General features: G+C 43.5%; 1 protein-coding gene across 7 annotated transcripts in view; it reads right to left on the bottom strand.

Annotated features, from left to right (window-relative positions):
* ARHGEF9 (Cdc42 guanine nucleotide exchange factor 9) overlaps nt 1-14,478 on the bottom strand; it is a 369,419-nt gene that overhangs the window by 63,210 nt on the left and 291,731 nt on the right. For all 7 annotated transcript variants that reach the window (XM_058154714.1, XM_058154711.1, XM_058154715.1 and 4 more), the window contains 2 exons: nt 11,786-12,029; nt 8,725-8,793 (listed from right to left, as the gene is read on the bottom strand). In XM_058154714.1, coding sequence (XP_058010697.1) covers nt 8,725-8,793; nt 11,786-12,029 — 313 coding nt within the window. The remainder of the gene's footprint in view (nt 1-8,724; nt 8,794-11,785; nt 12,030-14,478) is intronic.

The raw sequence follows: 14,478 nt of genomic DNA, 5'->3' as shown, positions 1-14,478 counted from the left end.
CTTTCAGTATCCATTCTTCTATTGTAGGTATCTCTTCCTTCTTCCAGTATTGTCCAATCAACAGTCTTGCTGCTGTTATTAAATTCAGAATCAATTTAGTCTCAATCCCTGTACAATCCGTTATAATTCCCAAAAGGAAAAATTGTGGCAGGAACTTTATCTTCTTCTTCAGTACATTTTGAATAATCCACCAAATTCTTATCCAAAAGACCTTAATTTTCTTGCAAGTCCACCAAATATGAAAATATCCAACTAAATCTTGATGATGGCCCATGGCCCCTCCAAAAGTGGCCAATCTAATGTGACCAAAGTGGGGAATTAGTCAAGCAAATATGAGATACAGGCAGTCCTCGATTTATGACCACAATCAAGCCCAAATTTTTGTTGCTAAGCAAGACATTTCTTAAGTGAGTTTTGCCCTATTTTACGACCTTTCTTGCCACAGTTGTTAAGTGAATCACTGCAGCTGTCAAGTTAGTAACACGGTTGTTAAATGAATCTGGCTTCCCGATTGATTTTCCTTGTCAGATCACAAAAGGTGATCGCATGACCTTGGAACACTGCAACTGTCATAAATGTGAACCAGTTGCCAAGCTTTTCGATCATGTGACCATGAGGATCCTGCAATGGTCAGAAGTGTGAAAAATAGTCATAGGTCACTTTTTTCAGTGTTGTTGCAGTTTTGAATGGTCACTAAATGAACTGTTATAGGTCAAGAACTTGTCTGTACTATCAAGGAAAATATTTGCAAACGCCAATTATTATAACTTGAAATTAAATCAACTTTTGTTTTTGTCCTGGCCACACCGACCTCTTGGTTTCTGGTTTCTTGGTTTCCCCAAGCACACTGCTCAAGTGCTACTTTTACTTTGGTCCTCAGAAAGTGTCACATTCTCCTCTTCTATGTTCAAGAAATCAGGGCACCGTTACTCAAGCAAAAGCCAGAAGGGTTCTGAGGGATTCCTGCTGAATTACAACTTTCATTAGCTGCCTTATGGCAAAACAGATCATTGGACCAATAGCGATGATTGCCTGAGGAATCTTGGGAAACCTTTTGAGGGCCTGAGATTGAACTAACATTGTTTCATGTCAACTCTGTGCTCCCTGAGCTGTTGTTGTCCTGTCAGGACTAAATGAAGAAGCAGAAAAGTTGGAAGATAATAAAGGAGGTTGAACAAAATGAGAGAAAGCAGCCGAGTCAATCCGCTGTGAAGACAGAAACACCAAGCACAGTTATGGGTAAGAGATAAACCCCATAAAACCATTCACGCTAGAGCTCCAAAGGGAGCCCTGTTCCCATGAAATGTGTATAAACAGATGCATAAATAAGTTAATGAGCATGAACAGATTTACAGTACTGATAGAAGAAATCATTGGTAGCTCAGGGTTGAACTTTGGGGTCCTTGGTGCTTTTTAAATTATTATGATATTTTTGCAGATGTTTCATTACCCAAATAGGTGACATCATCAGTGCTAGAAGAGAGTGGGGTTTGCCCTGCCAGTGTTTGTGGGAATGGTCCTGGTGGTTTCTTGATTAGGCTATTGTTTAAGTATAAACTTAAACTTACAGAGTATGAACTTCACTTCCTTCTATGATGATGTTACCTGGTTGGGTAAACCAAGTTTAGAGAGCTCCAAGGACCCCACAGATTTACAGTATGGGAAAGTCTTTAAATGTTAATAAATATGATCAAATAAATATGATCAAATAAATGTTAAAGATTGTGTTAAAGATTATTAATTCCAAAGCTTTGGAATTTTATTGCATCAGAAATTATGGTTGTATCGAACATGGGAGGGAGGTGGCTAAAAGAATCATATTGAGGAATATTAGTGAATTCATTAATAACATAACATAATATCAGAGTTGGAAGGGACCTTGGAGGCCTTCTAGTCCAACCCCCTGCCCAGGCAGGAAACCCTACACCATCTCAGTCAGATGGTTATCCAACATTTTCTTAAAAAATTCCAGTGTTGGAGCATTCACAACTTCTGAAGGCAAGTCGTTCCACTTATTAATTGTTCTAACTGTCAGGAAATTTCTCCTTAGTTCTAAGTTGCTTCTTTCCTTGATCAGTTTCCACCCATTGCTTCTTGTTCTACCCTCAGGTGCTTTGGAGAACAGCCCAACTCCCACTTCTCTGTGGCAGCCCCTGAGATATTGGAACACTGCTATCATGTCTCCCCTAGTCCTTCTTTTTGTTAAACTAGACATACCCAGTTCCTGCAACCGTTCTTCATATGTTTTATCCTCCAGTCCCCTAATCATCTTTGTTGCTCTTCTCTGCACTCTTTCTAGAGTCTCAACATCTTTTTTACATCGTGGCGACCAAAACTGGATGCAAAATTCCAAGTGTGGCCTTACCAAGGCATTATAAAGTGGTACTAGCACTTCACGTGATCTTGATTCTATCCCTCTGTTTATGCAGCCCAGAACTGTGTTGGCTTTTTTAACAGCTGCTGCACACTGCTGGCTCATATCTAGATGGTTATCCACTAGGACTCCAAGATCCCTCTCACAGGTACTACTATTGAGCAAGGTACCACATATACGGTACTGGTGCATTTTGTTTTTTTGGCCTAAATGTAGAACCTTACTTTTTTCACTGTTGAATTTCATTTTGTTAGATAGCGCCCAATGTTCAAGTCTGTCAAGATCTTTCTGTAACTTGAGCCTATCTTCTGGAGTGTTGGCTATTCCTGCCAGCTTGGTGTCATCTGCAAATTTGATGAGTTCCCCATCTATCCCCTCGTCCAAGTCAGGTAATCTATGACTGACAGTTGATAAATATAAAATATAAGGCATACATCACCACCCCAATCGTCTTCCTGCTCTTCTCTTTTAGGTAGTATTTTTAGTTTGTTTGGAGTCGTCTCTTTTCTTTTTTTTAAAGTTTAAAGATTTTTGTCATTTGTGTAAATAAATAGAACATCATGGGACTGGGACCTCAGAGGTCATCTAGTTCAACTACTTGCAATAGAAGTAAAAACTATCCTGTTGAATCAGGCTAAAAATAAAACTCCACATGTTTTTCATGATGTCCCCAGAGTGGTTTGCCAGACACATTTGGAGACCAAAATGTTCATCCATTTCCCTGCCACTGCATTGATAGACTTTCTGCCTCCATTATGAAGATCATACATGGTAGCCAGTTTGACAAACTGCCACTAATAATCTTAATCCCTGGGAATTTTTCTAATCCCTATGAAAGCCACCCAAGATGTTGGCCACTACATCCGGTGGTAGCAAATTCCATATATTATCTATGCACTGAACCCCAGTTGATCTGGTTAATAAATCATAGGGGAATCTATCCATCCCACCAGATTAGACAGGGGCGCACCCTTCCCCTAAATATTGCCATCTGATGGGATCTAGGAAGAGTGGCTTTTCTATGGCAGCCCCTGCCCTATGGGACCTTCTGCAGCCTGAAGCTTGAGCGACTTCCACTCTCCTAGCCTGCTATAAGGCTTTGTTTGAAAACCTGGTTTCCCTCCAAGTGCTGGGTTAAGTTTGGATAATTGTACATTAAAAGGTTGACTTGACACCAAATGTCCCAAAGGTTCTTCTCCAAAAGTCAGCTGGACTTAGTTTTTTCCTTGAAAATGTTTCACTTCTCACCCAAGAAGTTTTGCCAGGTCTTTGTTGTTTTCAATGTTTCAATCGCTTTAATTTTATACCTTTAAGCTGATTTTATATGTTCTTTTAACTTTTGATTGGGACCCACTCAGAGTTGGTTAGAAGCTATATAAATGCTTTAAATCAGGGGAGGAGAATGATGGTCCTTTTACGATTCCCGGACTTCAACTCCCAGAATCCCTAATTGATGTGATTGATGGCTCAGGAGTCCCAAAAGGGCCATCATTCCTGACTCCTGCTTTGAATACATGAATGCAGTGGGGAAGATCCTGACTTTATTGAGGGCACCTTGTTGGTTCTCATGCTGTGTTAGCCTTTCATCTAACCTATTCCTAGCATTTGTGCCCCTTATTTAATTTCACTCTTTTCAGGCCCCGTGTGAAGCAAACAGCTAAGCATTTCTGCGTCCTGTCAATTGATCATCTGCTTCTGAATGCTCCAGAGAGAGGAGGTCTCATTTCTCCTGAAATAAAGTAGAAAATGAGGCTTTCAGGTTGGATCACCTCCTGCACTTCTTCTCTACCCCTTAATCTCGCTTTTTTCTTTGTTCTTTCTTACCTCCAGAACTGTGACACCAAAAAACCCAAACAAACATAAAAAAAAGTTTCATTCTCCAGGAGGCAGAAGAATTCTTTCTGAATAATTCTTTTAAGGGATGGAATGGAAAATTACCGGTAGGAAAAAAAAACCTTATGGGAACAAAGGCCTTGCTGAAGGAGAGCTTAGGTTCAAATGCTGCTGTATTTTTAATTTAGAGGTTTTTGCAGGCAAAAGTTCAAATTAGCAGAATTGTGGGCTGAACTGTGTGAGGCGGCAGGGCTGTTCTCGGCTTATTTGCAATTTCATTATTAGTCAATAGATAGGCTCAAGATACAGAAGGATCTTGACAGACTTGAACATTGGGCACTATCTAACGAAGTGAAATTCAATGGTAAAAAAAGTGATTTTTTTCTACATTTAGGCAAGAAAAACAAAATGCGCAGGTACCGTATATATGGTACCTTGCTCAATAGTAGTAACTGTGAGAGGGATCTTGGAGTCCTAGTGGACAACCATTTAGATATGAGCCAGCAGTGTGCAGCAGCTGCCAAAAAAGCCAAGACAGTTCTGGGCTGCATAAACAGAGGGATTGAATCAAGATCACATGTTAATAAAGTGTTAAAGTAAAGTATAAAGTGTTAATGCCACTTTATAATGCCTTGTTAAGGCCACACTTGGAATACTGCATTCAGTTTTGGTCGCTGCAATGTAAAAAAGATGCTGAGATTCTAGAAAGAGTGCAGAGAAGAGCAACAAAGATGATTAGGGGACTGGAGGCTAAAACATATGAAGAACGGTTGCAGGAACTGGGCATGCCTAGTTTAATGAAAAGAAGGACTAGGGGAGACATGATAGCAGTGTTCCAATATCTCAGGGGCTGCTCCAAAGAAGAGGGAGTCAAATTATTCTCCAAAGCACCCTGCCATCAGTTTTCTATGTTTCATGGCCAAAGCTTAGAATAATGCTGGGTCTTGATCTAGTTCATAGAATGGAATGGAGGGGACTCCCTCTTCTTTGGAGCAGGACAAGAAGCAATGGGTGGAAATTAATCAAGAAGAGAAGCAACTTAGAACTAAGGAGAAAGTTCTGGACAGTGAGAACAATTAACCAGTGGAACAACTTGCCTCCAGAAGTTGCAAATGCTCCAACACTGGAAGTTTTTAAGAAGATGTCGGATAACCATTTGTCTGAAGTGGTGTAGGGTTTCCTGCCTAAGCAGGGGGTTGGACTAGAAGACCTCCAAGGCAGAGATGGGATTAAAATCCTGGTGCTACCGGTTTGCTATCGGTAGTGTGTGTGCGCGCATGCTTACTTTTGTGAGTGCGCAGCGCTTCTGCGCATGCACAGAGTGTTTTTGATGATGTGTGGGCGGTTGGGCAGAGCCTCCTGCTGCGGCTACCAGTTCCCCCGAACCAAGGCAAACCGGTAGAAACCCACCTCTCCTCCAAGATCCCTTCCAACTCACTCCATTCCACTCCCCTCCCCTCCATTCCATTCTATGAACTAGATCAAGACCCAGCATTATTCTAAGCTTTGGCCATGAAACATAGAAAACTGACAGCAGAAAAAACCCAGTGGTCCATTGAGTTTTTTGAGTTTTTTTGGTTGGTTGCATTGTCTTTTTAATTTATTTATTTTATTATTTTTTATATTTGTGTTATTTATGTACAACCACAGGCTTCCAATGTTGAGAAAGCCTGGCCTAGAATGACAGCTCTTTCTCCTTTGAGAGAGTGCAGAGGTGGGACTGGTAAAGTTAAGCTCTTGTGCAGCTAGTCTGGCTTACATCAAGCACCATTCTGGTTGGCAAACGATTTTCTGACCATGAGAAAAATTAATCAACGAGGAACAGCTTTGCCTCCCAGAGTTGTGGGTGCTCAAGAAAAGATTGGGCAGCATTTGTCTGGGATGGTATGTGGGCTCCTGCCTTGGGCAAAGGATTGGGCTAAAAAACCTCAACAGTTCTCTCCAAGCCTATGATTCTATGAAACAGAGATTTACCCAAAATTCAGCTACAATTGCAGGGGAAGGATATTGCAAAATCCCCATTCCCTCCCCACTCCTGGGGGGAGGATATTGCAAAATCTCCATTCCTATCCCACTCTGGGGCCAGCCAGAGGTGGTATTTGCCGGTTCTCCGAACTACTCAAAATTTCCACTACCGGTTCTCCAGAACCTGTCAGAACCTGCTGGATTTCACCCTTGGTGATAAGTCACTCTTTTCAGTGATGCTGTAACTTTGAATGGTCACTAAATGAACTGCTATAAGTCGAGGACCACTTGTATTACCCCTTCTGAGAAGTGTCCCAAGGTGGAAAGAATAGCACAGACATCTTTAAGCTACCAAATTTTTATGGCTGTAATGAAAATACATCAACAGTTAGTGCAAACACGATAAATTGGCCAGTCTGGACTAATGTGATTAATTGATTATTTTTTTCTTGCTGTCTTTATTTTCTTTGATATGTTGATCTTTGCTCATCATCATATATTTGATTTGTCTTTAAGCACTTCCATATTCATGACTTCAATTCCCAAAAAAGCTACTTGACTTTACACCATTTAATTCACCAAAATTGAAAAGACAAGAATGGCTTTTCTGAAGGCAATTTCCAATTCTTCAAAAACAGCCAAGGCTGCACAAGGAAGGGATGGGAAAAAGGTGGTGATAGAAATCAATTAATTTATATTCAAAGAAGTCTAGTTTAATAAGACACCACCGTTTTCCAAGGGGTCCAGAGAGATACTGAGATAATCAGAGAGCAATTGCTAAGTTAAGCAGATAAATGCAATTAAGTACTCAATATTTCTCTGGATGAAGGTGTAAAACAGCCTTACTTATCTGATGCCCTTGAGAAGACAGGAACTCTACTTCCCATCAATCTCAGCTAGCCTATCATTTGCAAGATTTACAAAGATCAAGCGGATTTTTATCCATTATGTCTGGAGTGTATTGTAGAAAACTAGTTTGAAGTCAACTGGCAATCTGAATTGTGTTGGGCCATTTGAATTATGTCAGGCAAAATCTGAACCTTTTTCTGAATGTGAACTGTCTTCTCATACATGAGATTCTTTTGTGCCTTCTTAATCCATTTCTTTAATCTTACACCGCTGCAGAAATGTGTTCATCTGAAGGACATGCAAGGTTTCTGTGGTACTTTGAAGCCAGCAATCCAAAACTGGAAGGTTTCAAGGGGCTTAAGAGGTAAAACAAATACTGGAGACCTTAAGGTATCGATATTGCCCTTCAACCTCCATTCCCAAATAAAAAAAGGGCTAAACATGTTGGTGCCACTTGGCTTGATCCATTTATCCAGAGCTCCAACTGATTCTAAGCATCAGGAAACCATATCATAGCCATATCACCAGGGGTGGGATTCAGCCAGTTCTGTCCGGTTCAGCTTCTGATGGCTTCACCTGCCCTGCAGGAGGTGACCAACCCTTGTCTGACATCTCTTCTTCTGCGTTTCTCATGAAATAATCAATTGTCTAATAGACAATTCAGTCTATTTATTTACTTCTGGATTTACATCCTGCCTTTGGGACTGGAAGGTGTGCACAGGACTCCCTCCTCCCATTTCCCCCCACAGTATCTAGGTCTAGGAAGTGGGCTGGGCTGACAGAGGGTCTCCATGGCTGAGAGGAGACTAGAAGCTTATTTTATCCCTCTCTTACTCCAACTCTTTCACCACTACACCAAGCTGGCTCTCAGGCTAAGTGAGGGGAACTGGCTGAAAGTCACTCAGGGGGTTTCCATGGCATGGGGACTAGAACTTGGGTCTCCTCACTCCTAGTCCAACATCTTCACACAACATCATTGAGGATCCATGTTTTCCTATGCAGGGGTCCTTGGTGCTCTCTGAGCTTGGTTTTTTTCTTGCAGATGGTTCATTACCCAAACTAGGCTACCTCATCAGAACTAGGGTTGAATAACTGACTAATGCTGATGATGTTACCTAATTTAGGTAATGAAACATCTGCAAGACAAGCACCAGGCTCAGAAAGCACCAAGGACCTCTCGTTTCAACCCTATGCTGCAAATATTCTTCTTCATTGGCTTTCCTATGCATTTATGCATGCTGTAATAATGATCTAGGACAGTCTTCTCCAACCTTACCTTCGCCAGATGCAGCAGTTCTACAATTCCTAAAACCTCCGCCCAACAACTTGGGAATTGACATCTCAACTACATATTGGGTTAAGCCATGACTGAGGAACACCCTCCACAATTCCCCCCCCCCACCGCTGGCCTGTTTCTCTGGGACTTTGATCACATGAGGTCCTCTCTTAATGCCCCGCAGGGTCTCTGGGTTACTTCCCTAAGCAATGGGGTCACAGGCCTTCGTGTTTGACAACCATGTTGCTTAAAAATGGAAATTCTGGGCTCAGCTGCCATCATAACCTGTAGCCAATAAAAGGTGCATAGAAGAAAGGACAGGACAGGAGAAGGGAGGCAGCACTGAGAGGGAGGAACAGAAGGGCAAAGAGGAGGCTCTTGGCCAGCTGTCATCCACTCACTGCCCACAACGCACGGAGAGAATTACCTTTCTGCTTACTGACTTTTCTTACGGTCATGGCTGCTTGTCGTTTCTGGTTCTCAGAAATTTCAAAGCCTGGAGAGGGAAGAGGAGGGGGGGGGAGTGAACGCTCTGCAGAAATATAGCCCCTCTTCTCCACCTGGATTTCCTGAAGGCTTGAAGAGAGGGATTAATCAAACAGGCCTGATTAGGCCCTCATTTTTTTCTCTCTCCTTCCTTCCTTCCTTCCCTTTCTTTTTCCTCTGCCTCCATTTTCTCCTTCTCTGACTCCCTTCCTTCCTCTCTCTCTCTCTCGCTTCCTCCCTCCCTCCCTCCCCCCTTCCTTTTCATTCCTCATGCTAGTTTCCCACCCCCATGCATTTTTTACACACAGTTTTTTATGCACTCTTCCCCTGTACCCACATGGACATTTGTAGATAGCCCCACTGTTTGCAAGTCAACCTTTTTCATAGAAAACTTCTTGTTCCACAGTTTTGGTGTGGTTCTTCTCCCCTTCCCCCTCCCCTGTGCCTCCCACTTTCTGGGCACCGCTTTTTAGTATCTATATGTTTCCTAGGCCTGCTTTTGCTTTGTGTGCTGTTGTGCATAATTGAATTTTGCCATTAGTGCATAAGTGCAAAAACACCACCCTCTGCTCCTAGTCATTTCACCAACTCGCTCTTCTCCATAATTTATAGAGCACATTCTCCTTCGTCAAATGACATGAGATATCACAAGTTCATGTCCTGGTTTGGAAATTGCAAAGTGGATGCATTTTTATGAAAATGCCAACCAATGGAATTGTTCTTCCATACCGTCAGTCAGTTTGATGTGTATACACTCCTTGAACAGACAACCAGTTCCATTTTCTGAAATGCTTGCCAGCCACATGACTGCTGCGTCCAACCACTGGCTCCTTTAGACAAGTTGGGGCTAAACTCTTAAGATTTCCCATCAGTGTAGCGGGATAGCTGGGAACTTGGGGAGCCCCATCATACATTGGGAAATTAAAGAAACAATACCTTCCTATCCTTTGAAGGGCATCAAGCAAAAGTTTGATATTCTCTTCAAAGCTTCTTTGCTCCATTCTGTCTTACAGTCAGCCATGTTGCTACTTTGAAGGCAGCACAAGCATTTCCTTTGCCTGGAGCCCATGTGAAGAAAGACAGATTTGGGAACAAAAGTAGGCTTTTCTATATGAGGAGCCGTGGTGGTTAGAATGTAGTATTGCAGGCTTGCTTTGGCCGTTAGCAGGTGTTCGATCCTGACAGGCTCAAGGTTGACTCAGCGTTCCATCCTCCTGAGATCAGTTAAATGTGGACCCAGACTATTGTGGGCAAGAGGCTGACTCTGTAAACCGCTTAGAAAGGGCTGTCAAGCACTGTGAAACAGTTTGTAAGTCTAAGTGCTATTGCAGGTTAACTCTGCCCAGAGCCTGGAGTTTGACCCTGACAAACTGAAGGTTGACTCCGCCTTTCACCCTTCCGAGGTCAGTAAAATGAGGACGCAGATTATTGAGGACAATACGCTGAGATTGTAAATCACTATGGGGTAGTACATACATCTAAGTGCTATTGCAATCATGCAAGGAAAAACACAGGGTTGCAGTTCCACATTGCAAGAATGGATAATAAGGAAGGGATATTGCAACCTGTTGGTTCTTTTTTTTCTAGATGGGTTTGGAAGCCAATGGACAAATGGGGCAACAGGAGGCCAACGCTCAATATCTTATCAGGAAGGAAGAAGGATTCCTGATCTCCATTTATTTATTTAGTGTATGGCATATCATGCATGGACTGGCAATGCATGTCAACATTTCACCTAGACAATGGTGAAATGTAAAGTTTGTTACTACTGGTTCTGTGGGCGTGGCTTGGGGGGGGTAATGTGACTGAATGGGCATGGCCAACTTTTTTTTTTTACTTTTAAAAGCATTTTTTCTACAACTTCTTCAACCAAAGAGGTTGTAAAAACATGCTTTTAAAAGCCTCTGATGATCAGGCAACTCAGCTGGGATGGTCAGAGCCTATTTTTTTTTTACTTTTAAAAGGATTTTTTTGGCCGAAGAAAAAATGCTTTTGAAAGTAAAAAAAAACAAAAAACCTCTGAAGATCGGGCGGCTCAGCTGGGCATGGGGGGGCAGGGATTTTTGCTACCGGTTCTCCGAACCAGCTGCCACCATTGCTACCAGATCAGGCGATTTGGTACGAACCGGGAGCATTTCACCCCTGCAACTAGATTAGTAAAACACAATAAAATATAAATGTTAAAAAGATCTATTTTCAAATACCAGTGTCTAGGCCCGTGATGGTGAACCTATGGTACATGTACCACAGGTGGCATGTGTAGCCATATTGGGGGGCACACGAGCTCAGCTCCAGCACACATGATTTTCGGACCTTCTGGGCCCACTGGCAGTAGGGAAACAGGCTGTTTCCTACCTCTGGAGGGCCTGGGGAGGTGGGAAAGGCTTGATTTTTGCTCTCTCTAGGCTCCAGAGCCTTTCTAGGAGCCTTGGGAGGGCCAAAATGGCCTCCCCACCGGGAGGCCCTCTGGAGGCCGTAAACGGCCTATTTGCCAAGTTCTGGTCCCACCAGAAGTCGGCAAATGGGCCATTTCAGGCCTTCAGGCTCCTAGAAATGCTCTGGAACCTGGGGAGACCAAACAATGGGCCTACCGGACCCACTGTGCCAAAAATCAGGTGGAGGGTGGCGGGTGTCATGTGCACATGTGCCGGGGCAGGGTGCATAGAATTATGGGTGTGGGCATGTGTGCGACCCCCCCTCCCCGCACTCCCCCTGCTTTTGGCACATGATGGCAAAAAGGTTCACCATCACTGGTCTATGCCATCTAACCACTGAAATGCAGCATTGTTTATATTAAAAAAAAAATCAGCTACTGGGCCCAATATATGCCCTCAGCTTACAGCCGGTCGCAATCTGATCTACCGTTTGACATGGGACCCCCAGTCTCACTGAGGGGAGGATGCTCCGCCCTGTTTATCCCGAGAGTCCTGGCAGATGTTGTGTGAGACGCAAATCCTATTCCTGAGCTCTAAGACCCACCATCTTAGAACTTCATGTCTTACCTATCTTCTCATCTTCTTGCACCATCTTTCGCTCCTCGCGGAAAGCTCTGAGCCACCTCAATTTCTCTTCCAGCTTCTTGGCAAAAAACAAATGCATTTCCTCAGTCTCCTTATTATGTAGCTTGAAAGCATTCTTCATGCTCACATTGAAGTCATCGTCCCGTCCATCTTCAATATCCAAAACTTCATAGCGGTCCATATCAATCCGTCCTTTGTAGTACAAGATGTCTCTTCTTATCAGATCCTGCAGGAAAACAGACATTACCAAGACAGCCATTCAAACCTGTGTCACGTTTAAAACTCTGATTTCTTCTCCTCGGGAGAAATGAACACAATCACTGGAATGCAAAGGCTATTCATTAAGATGGCTAGAAAGAACCAACCCTAGATGGAACCAATGGAGGAGATGGCACCTGGGTTAGACCAAAGCTGGGAAGTATGGAAATCATTGAATAGACTGCGCAGGGGTACAGCAAGATCTACAGACACTCTGAACAAATGAGGATATCCAGTGGCTTCTGCCCTTTGTGATTGTGGTGACATGCAGACAACAACACATACGTATACCTGCCCTTTGTGTCCTGATCAGAGTACACTTGAGGACCTCATGACAGTAAAACAGAAGATCTGTTTAATTATACATACTTCAATCTGGTGTTTTATATTTTATCTTATAAAGTATGCCTTATTTTAATTGTTTTATCTTATAAAGTATGCCTTATTTTAATTGTGATGCTTCTGATGGATTTGAGCAAATCCATTTGCCAGGGCTAAATTCTTCCCAAACAATTAGCAAACGGGTTCCCCAGCACCACAGAGGCCCATTGCAATTTTAAGCAGGAGAAGAAGGATTCACTCTTTTTACCTCCCTACTCCATGGATCTACTAAAGATAGAAATATGTCAAATAAATAAGAGAAGTATCTCAGGTCTTCTGTGTATGCTGGACCAATGGTCACCAACTGGTGGTCCGCGAGAAAATTTTGGTGGTCCGTGGAGAAATGTTCGTATTTTTGCATTTTTTGTATTGCACTCATCCTCAAGCTATGGCCCCTGGGCCGGATATGGCCCCTGAGAGCAATTAATCCGGCCTGCGCGTGGGAACACGTGGCTGCACTACCCATATCACCCCGCCCAAACACCAGCCCCCACTCTTAAGGCCGAGTGCAAACCTAGCCTTGAGTACAGTGGTGCGAGCCACACCTATTGGAACTGGAAGGTAAGACCAAGAGCTCGCCATGTTCACCCGAACAGCTGCCGGGGGGGGGTGGGGTTCAGCTGCCTTTCGGGCCTACATCTCTCCTTCTGCAAGGCCTCTCGGTGGGACTGTAATAGTCACAGGACTGGCCGGTTGGTCATCCCGAAGCAGCTCCTCCACCAGAGTGTGAGAGAGAGAATCAGAGAGAATCAGAATAAGAGAGAATGAGAGACAAAGAAAGAGACAGAGAATGAAAGAGAGAGAATCAGAGAGAATGAGAGAGAGACAGAGATAGAATGAAAGAGAATCAGAGAGAGAGAGAATGAGAATGAGTGGGAGAGAGAGACAAAGAGAAAGGAGGAGAGAGAGAGAGAGAGAGAAAGAGAGAATGAGAGAGAAAGAGTGGGAGAGAGAGGGGAGAGAGAGAGAGAGAGAAAGAGAGAGGAGGGAGAGTGCCTGAAGGACCCCATCCCGTCACTGGGAGTCCAGGCGCTTCAGCAAGCGGTGTGCTGGATTCGTATTAGTGGTCCGCGGGATTTAAAATTATGAACTTGGTGGTCCCTGAGGTCCAAAAGGTTGGGGACCCTTGTGCTGGATGATGTGGGCAAAGAGACTGATGCAGATCACCAGTCAAGGAGAAGGCCCTGGCTGCACCGGTCCTATCCAAGCTTCAGGAACTGGCAGCCTGACATTAGCAATGGGGTGGGGTGAGGTGGGAGAGGAGGGAGGGATTGGAATGCAAGGAAGAAGTGGGGAGTGGTGGAAGCCCAACTACTTCAGCCAGCCAAGGTCAACGATTGATATGCAGAGCTGGGATGGCTGGGGTGGGGGTGGGGAGAGGAAAATTTACTTTGCATTGTTTGCACAGGAAAACCTCAGATTCTCTGTACTCACTTAAGCTTCAATAAAGTTATACGCTTGGCAAAAACAAATGGCCAGGAGTCTTTCTTTGCTAGATGCCTGAGTGGGACAGTCGACAGACAGACAGGTTGTAGATTAGCAAGACAAGCCTTTCAACTTTCCTTAGCCTTAGCTAACACACATTTCTTCTACTTTGATTTTATCTTTTCTCTAAGAATTCTTCTTCCGCTTGCCACTCTTGAGGGCCTTCACTTCCTGCTCTTATATGTACCTGCACCACCAGGTTACACAAACCTGTGAGCTGACTCCCTATGCCTTACTCAACCTAGCACTCTCACATTTGTTGGACTACTGTTCCCATCAAACCCAATGTCTAAGGGTGAATCAGAAAAGGACGCACAGGAATTGCAACTTCCTCTGATTCAGTGAGCGCAGAGGGAGAATAGCACAGCAAACAAATGTTCCTGAGACTTCAGCTGAAATCTGCAAATCTCAAATGTGTTGTAAATGTTGTACCTTGATGAACATATCTTTTCTTTTATGTACACTGAGAGCATATGCACCAAGACAAATTCCTTGTGTGTCCAATCACACTTGGCCAATAAAATTCTATTCTATTCTATTCTATTCTATTC

This window comes from Ahaetulla prasina, chromosome 11 (assembly GCF_028640845.1).
Source record: "Ahaetulla prasina isolate Xishuangbanna chromosome 11, ASM2864084v1, whole genome shotgun sequence".
NCBI classification, from domain to species: domain Eukaryota; kingdom Metazoa; phylum Chordata; class Lepidosauria; order Squamata; family Colubridae; genus Ahaetulla; species Ahaetulla prasina.
Note: the sequence above shows the minus strand (reverse complement) of the source record. Positions and strands in the feature narration are given on the sequence as shown.